Source organism: Panulirus ornatus, chromosome 63 (genome assembly GCF_036320965.1).
Source record: "Panulirus ornatus isolate Po-2019 chromosome 63, ASM3632096v1, whole genome shotgun sequence".
NCBI classification, from domain to species: Eukaryota; Metazoa; Arthropoda; class Malacostraca; order Decapoda; family Palinuridae; genus Panulirus; species Panulirus ornatus.
In genome coordinates, this window is record NC_092286.1 from 8,603,953 (window position 1) to 8,621,832 (window position 17,880).

Consider the following 17,880-nt stretch of genomic DNA (forward strand, 5'->3'; position numbering starts at 1 on the left):
AGGACTAAACGTTATTCTATATGAATTTTTATATGAATTTTTCTGTATGAATTTTCTTTCTATATAAGTGTGTTACATCCTGGATGTCAGTCTGATTTTGGAATTTCCAAATTTCATTTTGAATGTTTTTGCAAATGTTCATGTGCCTATTTGGTGCTCTAACAGAAACCTTGCACTGTATAAACAAACACTTTATCTCAAAAGCAATACAGAAGGTTGCATGAAACTTACATATATAAGTATACTTTATTCCAGATCATAAACAGTACAAAATAACAAAAATATTATATATTTTGTTATAGCCAAAATACATGTCCATAAAATTTCCTAGAGAATACATGTGAAAAAAAATTGACATAACTATTAGATGACTTGTATATTTGGAAGTCTTCATTAACCACTATTACCAGAACTGTAAAGAAAATTCTATTGATTTTTTTTTTTTTATACTCGCCATTTCCCGCGTTAGCGAGGTAGCGTTAAGAACAGAGGACTGAGCCTTTGAGGGAATATCCTCACTTGGCCCCCTTCTCTGTTCCTTCTTTTGGAAAATTTAAAACGAGAGGGGAGGATTCCCAGCCCCCCTCCCTCCCTTCCCTTTTAGTCGCCTTCTACGACACACAGGGAATACGTGAGAAGTATATTGATTTATTTAATTAAAAACTACTGATTTTGAATTGTTGCTGGAAAACAATAAGTCCTTGTTAACAGTAACACTATGAAACCCATGTTACATTTTAGGCACACATAAAATGGTTTTGTTATATGGTAAATCTCCTTAACCCTTACTAGTGCTTAATACCATGTAGAACACAGGTAATGAGTACATCCAACACCAGTGAAAGTGAAATCTAAATTTTGAGTAATTATGAACAGCTGTTAAAGAAGATACAGTCAAAGATCCTTGTCATCAGTTAAATTGTTAATAATTATCAGAAACCCTCTGTTCACTTTAGCAACCCTACACAAAATGAAGATAACTGTAAATGATCTATTAGGCAGTATACACTTGATCCCCTCCATGTATCTAGGAACATATTTCATGTAAATGAACTCTAACAATATAATAGAATTTATGTATCTGCTTTAAACTTTGTGCACGCAGATAGATAGACAGAGTAAGGCTCATCAACAGTGGTCATCAAATATATGGGATCCCTAAAGCTACAGTCATTAATAATGGCCAACACTAAGGGTAGGGATGAAGGTGATTTAAAATCATCAAAATAATTAAATCACTAAGTGGTTGATGATAACACAAACTTTACCATTCATTTAATTTCAAATATTGGATAATATAATAAAGACAATCAAAACAGCATGAGTTATTAAATAATTTTGACAAATTCTTACCCAAGAATGTACATGCCAGTACATCTAATAACAATATATACACATATATTTTCACCCTTGTTTGCTGTATCCCATGCTTGTGAGGTAGTGTTATTAACAGATGAAGGAAGGCCTTATTCACTCACATCTAGCTGTCATGTGTAGTGCACCAACATCACACCCCTTATTCACAACCAGGCCCCACAAACCTCTGTGTAGTTCCCCCAGCTATTTCACATGCCCTGATTCAGTCCACTCACAGCACGTCATCACTCGTGTTTAACATTACTCCAATTCACCCTATCCCGTGAATGCCTTTCACCCTCCTTTATGTTCAGGCCCCAAGGACTCAGAATCTTTTTCAGTCAATCCTTCCATCTCCAGTTTGGTTGCCCCCTTCTCCTTGTCCCCTCTACTTCTGACACATACATCCTTTTTGCCATATATATATATATATATATATATATATATATATATATATATATATATATATATTTTTTTTTTTTTTTTTTTTTTATACTTTGTCGCTGTCTCCCGCGTTTGCGAGGTAGCGCAAGGAAACAGACGAAATAAATGGCCCAACCCCCCCCCCCATACACATGTACATACACACGTCCACACACGCAAATATACATACCTACACAGCTTTCCATGGTTTACCCCAGACGCTTCACATGCCTTGCTTCAATCCACTGACAGCACGTCAACCCCTGTATACCACATGACTCCAATTCACTCTATTTCTTGCCCTCCTTTCACCCTCCTGCATGTTCAGGCCCCGATCACACAAAATCTTTTTCACTCCGTCTTTCCACCTCCAATTTGGTCTCCCTCTTCTCCTCGTTCCCTCCACCTCCGACACATATATCCTCTTGGTCAATCTCTCCTCACTCATTCTCTCCATGTGCCCAAACCATTTCAAAACACCCTCTTCTGCTCTCTCAACCACGCTCTTTTTATTTCCACACATCTCTCTTACCCTTACGTTACTTACTCGATCAAACCACCTCACACCACACATTGTCCTCAAACATCTCATTTCCAGCACATCCATCCTCCTGCGCACATCTCTATCCATAGCCCACGCCTCGCAACCATACAACATTGTTGGAACCACTATTCCCTCAAACATACCCATTTTTGCTTTCCGAGATAATGTCCTCGACTTCCACACATTTTTCAAGGCTCCCAAAATTTTCGCCCCCTCCCCCACCCTATGATCCACTTCCGCTTCCATGGTTCCATCCGCTGACAGATCCACTCCCAGATATCTAAAACACTTCACTTCCTCCAGTTTTTCTCCATTCAAACTCACCTCCCAATTGACTTGACCCTCACCCCTACTGTACCTAATAACCTTGCTCTTATTCACATTTACTCTCAACTTTCTTCTTCCACACACTTTACCAAACTCAGTCACCAGCTTCTGCAGTTTCTCACATGAATCAGCCACCAGCGCTGTATCATCAGCAAACAACAACTGACTCACTTCCCAAGCTCTCTCATCCCCAACAGACTTCATACAGATATCTTTCTTTTCTTTTTCTTTCATACTATTCGCCATTTCCTGCGTCAGCGAGGTAGCGTTAAGAACAGAGGACTGGGCCTCTGAGGAAACATCCTCACCCGGTCCCCTTCTCTGTTCCTTCCTTTGGAAAATTGAAAAAAAAAAAAAAAAAAAAAAAAAACGAGAGGGGAGGCTTTCCAGCCCCCCCGCTCCCTTCCCTTTTAGTCGCCTTCTACGACACGCAGGGAATTCGTGGGAAGTATTTTTTCTCCCCTATCCCCTGGGATATTTATGTGTATATATATACATACACGGTGTGTGAGGAGGCAAAGGTTCTGGGAGCATTGAGGAATGTGTAGAATGAGAGGTTGTTATCTGGAAAGGCAAAAATGGGTACACTGCAAGATAAAGTAGTGCCAAAGATGTATCGATGGTACATTTGAAGATAAAGTAGTGCCAAAGATGTACCAATTAGAGATATGGGCTATAGATAAGAATGTGTAGAGGAGGGTGAATGTGTTAGATATTGCATTTTTTCTGTTCTTACAAAAACACAACCCTGATGAAGGCAACTCCTCACTCATGGTGTAACCACTTGCAGGTAGAGTCCAGTAACACCTCATAAATTCAGAGAAAACATGGCAGTGATTTAACCATTCTAAGAGCACACATGTATTGAAAACCTGAAAAACAAAAACTGAAAGATAACAGACTATGAGGTGCATGAAGTGGCATGATCTCAATGAGTAGTGGCAGATATGGTGATATACTACTGTTGATAACTGGCCAACTACGGTACAACAGTTTTCAGTAGAATTCTGTGACATTAGGACCAAGTCACTATTCAAAACTAATATTGAAACATATAATATGTAATTCTGGCCTAAACATTCAATAATCATCACTAGATTTCCCAACTTAATCCAGTCAAACCAAATCTAAATAATAGCCATTAGCCCAGTAACTGGTTCATCTTTTAAAGTCAGTGAAAATACCAAACAGTGGATTCATTCACCGAAAAGAACAACCAAAGAAGCTATACAATCAAAGAATAATATCACTAAATCTTAGGCAGACCATACTGATTCTTGTGAAACCACTATCATAACTGAAGACAATTATGTTTATGAGAAACAGCAGTTATAGGAGAAGTCCAATATCTCAGTAATTTTCAATGTTGTATTTACACTTAAACATGGTTGCATATGCAAAATCTTTCACAAATACTTACATGATGGCATACGTTTGTGTCATTTACTATTCCAGTCATAACTGCAAAGTTACACATGTTGAAAACTTGAAACATTTAAAGTCCATACTGACTTAAAGGAAATGTATCATCATGCTTGTGACTGTTCCTATTGGTGTTCATCCCTGCCCACGGCGAATGTACAAAGTGTGCTGTTTCTTCTTTCTCATTTCTCGCACTCCTCCTTTGAAAATAGCAATCTGACGGCCTGGTGAAAGAAAAATACAATTTTGAAATTATCTTGGAACTACATGAAAAATAAGAGATTAAATGCTGAAAGTTTGAAGGATTTCAGAAGGCAGGCCTTTTGGTGAAGTGGTTGTGAGATGAATGAAAGGTAACTATGCTGGTCATTAGCTTTAGTAATATTTACATGTATCTTCATGAAAAAAAGGGCCTACCACAACAACAACAAAAATGAAAATGATAAGTGGATAATTAAGATGGATTAACTGTATGTTGGGTATGAAATCTGAGAAGAAAGCAGAGTTGGGAATAGAGAAATTTAAGGAAAAAACAAGTTCATCTACCTCAACTGATCAGACAAAGCTGTCTGAGACAATGGTCCATGGACCTAAATACACCCTTCATAATTTGGCTGGTCTGATACATTAAGTGGATATCTATATAGATGATTATGGTACTTTTGCAGTAGTTGGTCTATAATGTTTCCAATGCTTGTCACAGTAAAAAAGATGGGATTTTCTTACTGTACCAATGGGATCACTAGATTTTAGTGATGATATCATGATATCATACAAATCTTCCAAACCTGTCAAGACAGTAGGAAATTATCATTGAGTGTACAGTGGAAGCCAGGCCTTCCAAGATTAGCCCCATGTACATTATCATTTTTGTTTCATGAATGCACTCCAGAGAGTGCAGCCTTTGTGCATTCGGCCCTTCTATAGAGTTTCAACTTCAGACAAATTCCATTCAAGCTATGAAAGTTTTTTTGACATTTTCTAGCTTGGCTATTTCATCTAAAGTTAATAATCACTGTAACTGTATAAACAATTTATGTATGAGAAATACGAATGCTTTTAAGAATGACATCACTGGGTTTGCTTGCTACCCCATGTTGAAGGTTTGCAAAATCCAGCCTCGTATTTTCTTGTAAACTGGAAACAGTTGCTTTCTTACACATGATGAAAGTAACATTACAAGACATGATTGCTCATACAACTTTTAAATTTTTCTTCTGATAATGTTCAATTGTGTCTAGTACCGGTAGTTTTATGCTGGTTAGATAGGTTTTCCTGTATTGCAATTGGGTAATTGAAACTTATCGTCATTAAACAGCATATTGTTTTCACAGGCTTAATGGAAAATTTTGGCTGCTGTTGGTTTGTAGTTTTTCAGTCTTCCAAGACATTCTTCTGATGTTCTGCCACTCCATGGATTCATATTGTATCATAGATAATTTACTGTTTGTTTCTCCCTACCATATTTACTTACTGCTGAAATTAAATTTGTACCTCATTTAAGCTGTGATTGAAATCGTAACATTATGTTTTAAGCTTTCAGCTTCAGTGAAAAATCATATCCAAAGTATCATGCTTTATAGTTGGTTTTGTTATATGCTAACTAAGAGTAAGCGTGTCATATAGCCAGAAAAAGTCCCCTTTTGTGCATCGGTTCATCAATTCTCCTTCATGGGAAGTACTCATTACCATGTTTCCCATTCATTTCCATATAAGTGTGGAACGATGAAATCTACAAGAATGATTAACATATCTGGACTGCATTTCCAAGATTATCATGGGAAGATTTTTATAACTAATGCTTCTACTGCATCATCAGTCAGTTTCAACAATTTAGTCTTATAAACTGACTCTTTAACATAAAACCATACTTCTACATACAACCCAACATCCCACATCCTTCTTATAATTTCACACCTATATAGGCTGTAATTTGGAATCCATAGCTTACTCTCATATACATTTACTGTGAAGGCTGTTAACAGTGTTAACCACAGCCATTTTCAGATCAGAAAATGTTAGAGGTTTTGTCTGTGCCACCACATTTTAATTCTGATAAGCCACATCTAATACCAGTGCAAAAATAACTGAAAAAGTGACATACCTGTCCATGTCCACTGATTAATCAGAACAAATGCCATACACTCAGGAAACTGTGAGCATAACCATGCTCCTTCCTCTGGTGATGACACAGACTGCACACATCCCGTCCTGACTGTTCTTAGGCAAGAGAAGTCTGCTTCATCAATAGTGTAACCATGGTAGACAATAAAATCTGAGAGAAAAATGGAAAGCAGAATGACAAGATGGCATCTCTGGACACTGATAAGAAAAAAATTCAAACCACACAGTCCTGCAAGTACAGCTACATGCTACCTTTTCGTACTTTCCTAATTCTGAATTTCTTGGGAATTACAGAAGCACTCCTTACTTTTTCAAAGTCTGACTTCTAAAAATGCTACCAGATGATTACTGCTTCATTTATGATGGCAAATGCTTTGAGATTGGATACTCAACCTTAAAAAAATGAGAAGCTATGTTGTATTGAACAAAATACATGGAGGATATTTTTCCATACATCAAACTGATCTGATCATTGGGAAAGTGCATGTTATACTTGATGGTCTGAATGAAAACATTATTCACATGCTTACTACAAGGGATATCATAGTAACTGGAGTAATTCAGTTATATTAGTTTTATGTGATTTCTAAAAACAAAACCATAAAGGGAATGCTGGCCATAAATTTTTTTTGATGAATTGGTTAAACTTTGCACACAAAAGAACTTGAATTTCAGAAATGGGTTTGAATAATGTTACTTTTCTAAACCTAGGCTGAGTATTCAGGGCACAATAGCTCTATGATTCCTTGTCCACAAAAATCTGTATGTAAGATTACAAAAATAAGCTTTCATAAAATTCATTTTTGTGGTGATCTCCAATACTGCTACTAGCAGCACTCAATCACTTAGCCTCTGAAACAATGTTCACTCAATCACTTAGCCTTTGAAACAATGTTGATGAAGACTTGCTAGGTTGAAAAGTATCTCAACAGGTGGTGCCAACTCATTTTCAAGCTTTATTATCCTCTTACTTTAATAGTGGCTTTATCCAAACAGAGTAACCACAAGAAAGGTGGTTTGGAAGACACATACTCAGTTTGATATGCCTGGACTCTGAAAAGAATGAGTATGAGTAGAAGCAAAGGATTTGTCACATTCATTCCCTAATTTTGACTTCGCTTCTCATATGTTTCCACAATCAAACTGTTGACCCAAATAGTGCTTCGTATTCTTGGGTTTCACAAAATTATTCAGATTTTCATTTCATTTTTCATTTTGTTAATTGTTCTTGTTCCTTAATTCTTCTTTTAACTGTTCAACACACAGATTAATTTCCTTACTTAGATATCCCATGTTCCTATATTCTCATTCCTTGTAGTGCAAACAGTATAACTAACCCAGCAGCTGGCTGGTATGCCCTTTGAAAGTGTAATGAATGATCAGTAAATAAATTTTCTAGAATATCCCACAAACAAAATCCTATTTTGAACATGGGAAACTACATTCATAACCAAGATAAAACTTGTCATCTAATCTAGACTGTATAGAAATTAAAGAATATATATTTTATCTGTATCTCTGATGCCTATACCCTCTGGGAACCCCCTCAAGTTGGTGGCCATGGCAAAAGTCTCCATTACTGGTGAACACCAGAACTGCTTCTTGGCCTTTAGTGCCTCACACAAAAGAACAGGCCACTGGCAGAGTGTGTCTCCCACAGTGTTTCCAGAGGCTCCTGCCCAATGTTCCAGCCCACTACTTCTACCTAATTCTCTGCCTAATGTTCCTACCTACTATTACAAACCATTGCTACTACCATTTTCCCAAAAGGCAGGGCTTATGCATAGCACAGCACTCATGCAGGATAACTGAAGTTACAAATAATGAGTTGTGAGAGATAGGTGTTGTCAAGTGTCATGTGGGACAAGGAGGGATTGTATAAATACTCTTTATCAAAAACTTACTTTGGATAGTATCCTTTTCAGCAGCAGACAAATATGCACCAGATGAATAATTCCTCACCAAGGACTGGATCTCATGGTGCACAGCCTCAGAATCTAATAATCCACGTGACTGCAGATTCACAATATGTAGACAAGCACTCTCTAAGGCTGCTGGCCCTCCATATGGAATCAACAAACGCATAAAATGCTGGCTGGCATGGATGGCATTCAGGTGACTATTGAAACCCTTGCAGACTTCCATCACACATGTCACTACATGAAAGCAGTAAAATTTTGATTAAGGTAGTGAATTATCAAAATTTATATGGTTTCATATGTAAAGTTCAAGAGCAGGAAAAGTAGTTCTAATGAAGATGGAGCTTTATTTCAATGCTGTGACTGATAGCTAAAGAAATTTTTGAAAGCTCTGATTAAGTTAGAAATTGAAAGCTCTGATTAAGTTAGAAATGGAAAGCTCTGATTAAGTTTGAATGTATTTTAAACCACATTAGAGCAGATGAGTACCCTAAAAATAAAATGCTGCACTTACAGTTTATCAGAATATTCTCTTTGACACCATCTTTTATGGCACAGTCCTGGTCAGTGGTACATGGGTGATCTCCAATTACTACATCATCAACATCAGATAGTTTAAGTGATCCACCTGAGATGACAAATTGCTCTCGTCTGAAATCCTTCATGAGAAGTGTCCCAAGAGGTGACTGTGCCAGGTGGTAAAGAATTCTTCCAATATCAGAGGCCAACTGAAAAATGAAAATAAAAAATACTTCTTTCCCTATGTAATATTCAGAAGTTCCAGGATGGAACAGGCATCAGAGATATATAGACAGAGATAATACCATGAAGACTACTTAAGTTTCATTAACTTTTGCTCATTCTTCTGCATAATCTGCAACATACCTATTCCCTTGGACAGACATAGTTGCTTACAAAGGCAAAACTTCCTGTCAAAGTATGCTGCAAATATAAAAGCAGCTAAACACTTAATAATGTTAAAAGAAACTTCATTGGAGAAATGCTTACAACATTCAAGCTTTTCAAGCAGTTTCAAAGCAGTTCTTTCAAACATGGAGGAACTGAGCAGCTAAAGGACTTAATATAAAATAAGCAACAAAGGTCTGAGATGTTAATGTATGCTTGTATAGAAAAAAGTTGGATAAAAAGAACAAGCTATGTGGAAAAACAGTAAATATCAAGAGCAGTGAAAAACTCAGGACATTGTATGACAGAAAAGAGAGGTTAAGAGGTTTAGCCCTGCAGGCGTAAACCTTCCTTCTCATATGCACACACACAGACATGAATGCATATTTACTTCATACACAGTAACACAGAATCAGTGTCTTAAACATTCTGAGGTTCTTTTCTTTGATAATTTCCACAGTCCTATATTACTGATAGTGTGCTACATAGGCTCACTCTCTGCATCAAACCAAAATGTTTCCTTTTTCTTTCTTTCAAACTATTCGCCATTTCCCGCATTAGCGAGGTAGCGTTGAGAACAGAGGACTGGACCTTTAAGGGAATATCCTCACCTGGCCCCCTTCTCTGTTCCTTCTTTTGGAAAATTAAAAAAAATGAGAGGGGAGGATTTCCAGCCACCCGCTCCCTCCCCTTTTAGTCGCCTTCTTACAACATGCAAGGAATACATGGGAAGCATTCTTTCTCCCCTACATGAATTTATTGTTTCATTATACTTTTACTTGGCTCTTTTTTCTGTCTTCCTTAATTTTTACTTGGCTCTTTTTTCTGTCTTCCTTAATTTTTACTTGATCCCTTTTATATACTTGCCAGGGCAACTCACTTTTCTTTTTACACACTAGCCTCCACTTTGCATGTCAAAACAATGCATACAATTATTCAACAATCATTCTGAGCATTGGTGGTGAGCCTAAAGGAATAAAGACAGTCTGAAAGTGATGTGTTTGAGAAAGATTTTACTTTTACTACACTATTCTGAAAGCAGAAAAAGACATGATACATAGTACGGATGTAGTGATAATTTTGGAGCGACATAAACATATGGTGGAATGTAATACATAAGAAGAATATTTTATGTTGGTCAGCTTTAGTCAGAAGCATATAAAATTTCAAAGGATAAGGAAGCTAACAAGCAAAAATGGATGTAACAGACTGCAAGGCCAAAGGGAGAAAATAACCCTTTACATATAGAAAATACATGCTTAAGGCTGACTTAATGAATCTAGTTTTCAGTGGAATCCAAAAGCTTTTAAAAAAAGACCACACCAATATGGTATCTCAAACCATGTTAAAAACTACTAACCTACCAACCTTATTTTGGGGGAGATGGCAACTGTAATTCTTTACCCCTCATAGGTATTACAAAACTCACCTGCAGTCTTTCCTCAAAGTTCATCTGGAGGACTTCAATCACATTAACTGGATGTCCCAGTTCTGTGATCATAGCCACAACACCAGCCACTGGGGGACCAGGAGAGTAATCCACACCAGGCACACATTCCCCAAACACCTGATAAAAGGTTTAGATTTATCATTCTACATTCTCTATGAACCATTTAGCAATTCATCAATGTATCTGTAAAACATTAAAAAGGACTGTAAAAAGTAACTGCAAGTTGACAATAAATTAATGAGATTATGTTTGCAGTGTCCACTCGGGAAATGACCTTGTGGTTCAGCCAACAATAGCCCATATCAAGTTATTATTAAATAACACTAGGATCCCTTCTCTATGGGTTCCTGCAGCTTCACAGCTGCATTGCAATCAGTTGCAAGGGAAAGATGGACTCCTTTGGAGTGAGAAGTTCTTTGATGATACAACCTCCCCAAAGGTGACTTTTCACTTGTAACAAAATCAGAAGCAAGTGGAGTCTGGTAACACCATCCATATTCAATCACACAACAAAGAATAGTGTCTGGGAGGAAATCATGTTACCTACCTCACGTAGAACTTGATAATTCCTTGCCCATCATTTATCATACCTCTCACATGTACTGAACAGTAATTCATTTCATTCAAAAACTGTCAAGGATTTTGAATCCACCCCAAAATGCTTAGCTACTAACCAAAATCAGTTACAAGTTATATTCAAAATCTTGTTTCCTCATCTTCCTATGCATGGCTGTTGCATGGCCTCATTTCAATGCCAAACTCATATTCCTAGAAAAAATTAATGGTTTGATACTTTTACTGCACTTAATCATTTACTGTAAATGGAAAAACTTGAGAAATGTTAGTGAATGTCAACTTGCATGTTCAAGATTCGCCTTACCTGTAGATAATGATTTTCCTAAACCAGGGATGGTAAAGGCTTAAAACTTTTTGTAAAACGTTTCCCCCAGAAATAGATGTGTACTGAGTTAGGATGAAAAAATCAACTGCACACTGAGAGGACTAACACATCTAATAGGCAGGAAAAAGGTCAGTGAAGAAGTGATTGTTCAGTATGGTTCAACACTGATGGAATACATCATCCATCTCTGCTATATAGAGATTATCATAATCAATTACCTGAAGCACAATCACTAAGAAGAAGGTAGTGTTATGGGATGTGAAGGAGGGCACTGGATGTAAACGAGTAAATTCTTTCATGTTTGAGAGAAGAGAACAGTTTATATGATATCAGTATTCAGGGATGAAACTGCAAGTTTTAAAGGAGTCTAGGCATTTAGAAACATTGTTTACTGAGGATGACAGTAGCGTTACAAAAACTGAAGTAAAGTATGGAAGATAGAAAAAAGCACTTTGAGAGCCCTAGCAAACACAAGTTAATAAAAGAAAAGCACAAAATGAATGACAAGACCACATTATAGAATTTGTTTTTAATCAAATGAATTCATAAGAAGCTAGTTTTCAAGAAACAGCAAAATGAGAGTTACAGTCAAAAATAACGTGGATAACAAATAAAGCAGAGAAACAAGAAACAAGCTATGTGATGAAATAATAGGAAAGTTGGATATATGAAAGCCTATCAAAACAGTCAGACCGAGAAATATAGACAATCTACTAGTCTGAGGCCTAAGCTGTAAGGTGCAGGCTCTTAAATACTGTAATCATGACTAACAAAAATCAGTAAATTTCACATAATAGATAAGGTACAGAGACAAGAAACATATGCTATGTGAGGATATAATAAGAAAGAGGGATATATGAAAGCCTCTCAAGACAGTCAGACTGTGAATATAGACCGTCTACTAGTCTGAGGCCTAAGCTGCCAGAGGCAGCTTAGGCCTCAGACTAGTAGACTTATCCAGATAATACCCTGAATTACTAAATCATGTCATAAAGGTGTGACCATAACTAGATATGAGTAAAAACTATAACATTACTTTGATGACATTATTGTGGGAGAGTTCTCTTAACAAGAGAGACTCCTTTATGATCTTGGCAGCACACTGCTTATAACAGATGCTCACTGTCTCATGGCACTCAGTCATGTCGTGTCCTGAAGTATGCACAGTCTTAACAGCTAACCATGTTTTGCCATACTCTCCTCTGAAAAGAAAAAAGTTGCAGATATATATATGCAGCTAGAAAATAAGTCATCATGCTTATGCATATTTTGAAACGACCACAAACCAATTTAGTCATCATGTGCATAGGCAGTACATTTATGAGTGAAAATTTATTTCTGCTGTTATACATGTGATCGACAAGTTTCCTACTTCCACCAAAATCTATTCTAATGCAAATTTCACTTAAACTTGGAACAACTTAACAATGTAAAATGTAAAGTTAACTTTGCAAGTTTGTTCAGCAACTCACCTATAAACAGCCTTTGTCCATCCAGAGCCAATGATGCTAAGGTTGGTGATGCTGGGAAGATCAGCACAATTAAGCAGTCGCCCACTATGTGGATCCCAATCTAAGATGTGATATAAACATTAGTATGTAATGGTTGATAAGGCAGCACACGACAGTGAGTTGCATAAAAACTTAACAATTTATACAAACGTAAATTATAACTTGTTACTCTTTGTAATCACAAACATAAAACGAATGAGAGATGTAGACATTAATAGTGCACTTGTAATCATAAGATAATATACGTAAACTTCCTCCACATCACAGTAACGTTACTTAGCATTAAGACATCAGTAAGTTAAATAGGAAAACATATTTAACCCTGTCACTGCAGGTGGTGGTGGGGAGTTAATACCACTTCCTTCAGTTCAAACAGGGTGCGGAGGGGGAAGGACAAAAAGTAAATTTTGAAATTTGAGAAATCTATTTCCCTTTGAGGTAGTATCCTGCTGCAAGCATGAGGTATTCTCTCTAGAAATAACTTGGTCAGGACCTTCTTAAACCATCTTGTCTTTCCGGTGTGATAATGAGTATTATATTTGACTGAATGATACCATTTCAGATGACAAAGGTTATGTGTATCAAATGTATGGTTAACATTAAAATTGGTAATACACTTATGAAACATCAATAGAACTTGTTAAAAATTGGTGATACACTTATGAAACATCAACAGAACTTGTTAAAAATTGGTAATACACTTAGGAAACATCAATAGAACTTGTTAAAAAAAAATCCATTCATAGATCGATCTTTCCCAAGCATTTCCATGTTAAGCACAACGATTCTTTTTTAAAAGCTAGTGTCAGTATGGAGCTAAAACAATTTCACCTTTGTGTGATAGTACAGTGTACGATGTGTACAGTGGAGTACAATGTGGGGTAATTACACACTGAGGGAGGCCGAGGTCGACCGAGGTCGTGATGCAGAGGAACTAACCTTCAGCAAGTTGGGAGGGTCGGGGAATGTGGGCCGCTGGTGTCCCACTCCTCAGCTGGTAACCAGTGATGAACATGAGCACCAGGGCCATGTTAGCAAGCAGACATAGGCACAGGTACGCTGTCATGTACACACTCAAGCGGGACACTCGTGCCATCTTGGAAAAGGAGGGGAAAAATAGATGGGTCATCCTTCCATACCCGAGGTTGGACCCATCATCGCCAACTTGGCGGAGGGTTGATTTAGCGATGGACATGTTCGTCGCGGTACTTGTCCTTCAGAAACGTCTTAATTTTTTTTTAATTATAACAAAAAACATTTTCCATGAATGACGAAAAAAGTTTCCAGTTGCTTCAACCCTATGCACGACATCACGTAAATAGCGTATATAAAGTACCCTCCAAAATAACCGATGTAAACACAAGGGACTACGGCGTTATGGCTGAAGATAACGAGGTTCCTGATATTACATATTGATTATAGGAGATCATTATAGGCTGACCTGCCCAACCATACACTACATACACGATATATGTGGCCATATGAAAAAAATACATGCACGTTTGCTTGAATTAGTCTTTTTTTTTCTTTGTCTTTGTGATTATCATCGTCTTGTATGCCTGTGCAGAGATGTCTTGCAAGATTGATCAAACACATCACAAGTGCAGCTCGTCACACCCCAATTTCCCAGCATTTGTTAGGATTGTTGTACTTACTGTGGTATTTAAATAAACTACCAGTCTAAACTGTAACTTTTGTCCAAACATTCCACACTTGTAAACTTTAGTCTCATATATATATATATATATATATATATATATATATATATATATATATATATATATATATATATTTTTTTTTTTTTTTTTTTTTTTTTTTTACTTTGTCGCTGTCTCCCGCGTTTGCGAGGTAGCGCAAGGAAACAGACGAAAGAAATGACCCAACCCCCCCCCATACACATGTACATACACACGAACACACCAAATTAATACTACACTTCCAATGGTTTACCCAGAATTACACATGCCATTTCAATCCACTGCTCCGGTCAACCCCTGTATACCAATCGCTCCAATTACATTATTCATGCCAGGTTTTCCCTCCAATTGTTCAGTTAAACTCCGATCACAATAAATCTATTATCACCTTTTCAAACTCAATTTGGCTCACCTTTTAAATTTCTCACACTTCGAACATAAATATCCTCTTTACAAATCTTTCCTCACATCATCTTTCCCATGTTGCCCAATCAATTTCAAAACACCCTTTTTAACTTGCTCAACACGCCTTTTTAATTTCCACACTTTGTGATTACGTTACGTTACTACGATCAAATCACTCACACACACATGGTCCGTCAAACATCTCATTCGCACAATCCATCCTCCAGCACAACTTAGTCCAATGGGCCGCCTCGCAACCCATACAACATTGGTTGACATATATTCTTCAAACATCCCATTTTGCTTCCGGGATAAGTGTCTGTGACTTCCACACATTTCAAGGCCCCAAAATTTGGCAACCCACGGCAACCACTATCCTACTTCCCGTTCACGTCATCGCAACTGGCGAGAGGTTCCACTCCCAGAATTCAAACACTTCATTCCTCCGCTATCTTCAATTCAAACAACACCCAATTGAATGACCAAGTTCCCTCTTACCCTATACCTTCCTTACTTAAATACCTCAATACATTAACATTACTCTCTTCGAATAACACATTTACCATAATTCATAGACTATGCACCGCCCACCACTTACCATTTCTCACTGAAATCCCTACCACGTTTGTATCATCAGCGAACAACAACTGACTCACTTCCCAAGCTCTCTCATCCCCAACAGACTTCATACTTGCCCCTCTTTCCAAAACTCTTGCATTTACCTCCCTAACAACCCCATCCATAAACAAATTAAACAACCATGGAGACATCACACACCCCTGCCGCAAACCTACTATATATATATATATATATATATTTCCTTTATCCACTTATTCCATACAAGTCCTAGCACCGATGAAAGGCTCTTGTATGTGATTGATGCCTTTACAAAAAAAATAAATGAATGAATGAAAAACATGCAGATATTGTATTGCAGGCAGGACAAATGAAAATGCAGGCGAGAAAAGAAATATGTTGCAATGAGGTAAACAGGTGTAGGCGGAAGGTCTGCCATCTGTGTAGAATGTTTGGATGTATTAAACAATTATAGGGAACTAGTACCCATAATAAAAGAAAAAGATTATAACGTGCTGAGAAGACCATGGGTATTTGCTTAATACAGGTGAAAGTGTGGAGAGTGGGAATTGGATATGAGGCAGACGTCACAGGGAAGGAATTGAGAAGAGCATAATGCACCATAGAATATTAAAAGGTTTGGTTGTAGATGGACTGGTGAATGAGAGATAAAAGGGTAAAAGGCCCATAACCATCTTTTTGACTGATGGTGGAATTCATTCAAGTGGCTGGGGGTTCAGGCAACCCCTGGTGGGGATTCATGGGATTTGAGCTCCAGTAAGGATCCATGGGATTTGAGCTCCAATAATGATCCATTGGAATAGAGACCCTCTTGTGTTCAGGGCCAACTTTCATGTGGGCAACATGTTTCATGACAGAGGAAATTTTCTGTTATTTGACAGAATTTATTTAGGATGTTACTTTTTGTGACTAAATAAGGGATACCAGCCCTATTCTTCTGGGATGTTTCTTTGCAAATTTATCCACAACTCTTTTCCAGCAAATTGGCCTTCATAGGAATTCATCTTACTTGTCCTAGAAGTGCTGATTTCGTTTAAAAAAAAAATAGAGCAAATCCTAGCCAAGATCGTTCTGATCACAGCTCTTTAACATGTTTACCTTCATTTTAAAGAAAGAGGAAGGTCAGTTGCTAGAAAACTATCTGTGTCTCTGATATGTGTTCCCCTCAGAAATTCCCATCTAGGGGAAGGCCATGGAAAGAGTCTTCGCTTATCCCTGTCCTCACATGCCTTCCTTGCATACAAAAAACAGCAACTAACTCACTTCCCAAGACCCCCATCCTGTATAGACTGCAGACCTGCCCCTCTTTCCAAGACCCCTCAAATTCACCTCCCTGACTATCCCATCCATAAACAGATTAAACAGCCATGGTAACATCACACTTCTGCTGCATACCAATTTTCACATGGAACCATTCACCCTTATCCTTCTTGCATACATGCCTTACTCTTGATAAAAACTCCCCATTGTTTCAGGCAGCTATTTCCCTACTCCATATATTTGTAACACCATCACAAAGCATCTCTTTCTCTAGACCCTCAAGTGCCACATACAAATCCTGCTACTACTCTGGGTATCTGTATCCTAAATATTTAAAAGCCAACACCTTACCCACACATCCTTATCCAGTATCAAAGCCACATTGTTCTTCCCAAGTCTGATGCTCTGTAGATGCTAGCACCCTCTGGGTCACCACTCCATACAACTTATACATCAAACTTGTACTTCTGTGGTTCAAACTATTCACTATTGTTCCCTTACCCTTTATATAGTGACAATATATATGTGGCATTCCACCAATCTTCAGGCACCTCTCCTTTAGCCATACATACGTTAAAAATCTTAACCAACCAGAGAACAACACTATCACCTCTTTTGTTGAGAAATTTAACTGCAGTGCCATTATTCATAACATAATAGTGGATTGCTTTAGGTACTTGAGACTGGGAGTGCCAGATGAAGGAAGCTTAAGGGCTCAAGTGAGTCATAAGGTGAAAGAGAGGGATGGGATCCTTGATGCCTTAAGGACTGAATGGAAGGACAGGTCAGCAATTGTTAAGGTATAGATAGACAAAGTACATAAATATACATAGTTTCGTGCTTGTTTTTGCCATTTCCCACCCTATTGGGGGAGTATCAGAAACAGATGACTGAGCCTTTGAGGAAAAATCCATCCTTGGCTTCTTCCACTGTTTCACATTATAGAAAGTAATACTACAAGAAAGGAGAGTTTCTAACCCCTTCCCTATTCATTCTCTTAGTTGCCTTGCACAGTCTTGATAAGGACCTTCTTACTCT

General features: G+C 37.6%; 1 protein-coding gene across 2 annotated transcripts; it reads right to left on the reverse strand.

Annotated features, from left to right (window-relative positions):
• Positions 1-2,858: 2,858 nt before the first annotated feature.
• LOC139746070 (extracellular tyrosine-protein kinase PKDCC-like) lies at positions 2,859-14,324 on the reverse strand. Of its 2 annotated transcripts, XM_071656912.1 has the most exons (8): positions 13,823-14,307; positions 12,845-12,944; positions 12,409-12,574; positions 10,451-10,588; positions 8,630-8,843; positions 8,101-8,352; positions 6,177-6,347; positions 2,859-4,296 (listed from the first exon to the last, which is right to left on the reverse strand). In XM_071656912.1, the coding sequence occupies exons 1-8, from the start codon at positions 14,076-14,078 to the stop codon at positions 4,208-4,210; spliced, it is 1,386 nt and encodes a 461-aa protein (XP_071513013.1). In that variant the 5' UTR covers positions 14,079-14,307; the 3' UTR covers positions 2,859-4,207. The 2 variants fall into 2 exon arrangements, with proteins under 2 accessions (XP_071513013.1, XP_071513014.1); XM_071656913.1 differs by lacking the exon at positions 2,859-4,296 and having other exon boundaries at positions 6,214-7,249; positions 13,823-14,324.
• Positions 14,325-17,880: the final 3,556 nt, after the last annotated feature.

Coding starts and splice junctions, on each gene's coding strand:
- LOC139746070 (XM_071656912.1), bottom strand. CDS start 14,078: ATGTCCATCGCTAAATCAACCCTCCGCCAAGTTGGCGATGATGGGTCC. Junction 8,844..10,450: donor ACTTTGAGGAAAGACTGCAG/GTGAGTTTTGTA, acceptor TTCATTTTTCAG/TTGGCCTCTGATATTGGAAG. Junction 6,348..8,100: donor TGAAAAGGATACTATCCAAA/GTAAGTTTTTGA, acceptor TTTTTCTCTCAG/ATTTTATTGTCTACCATGGT.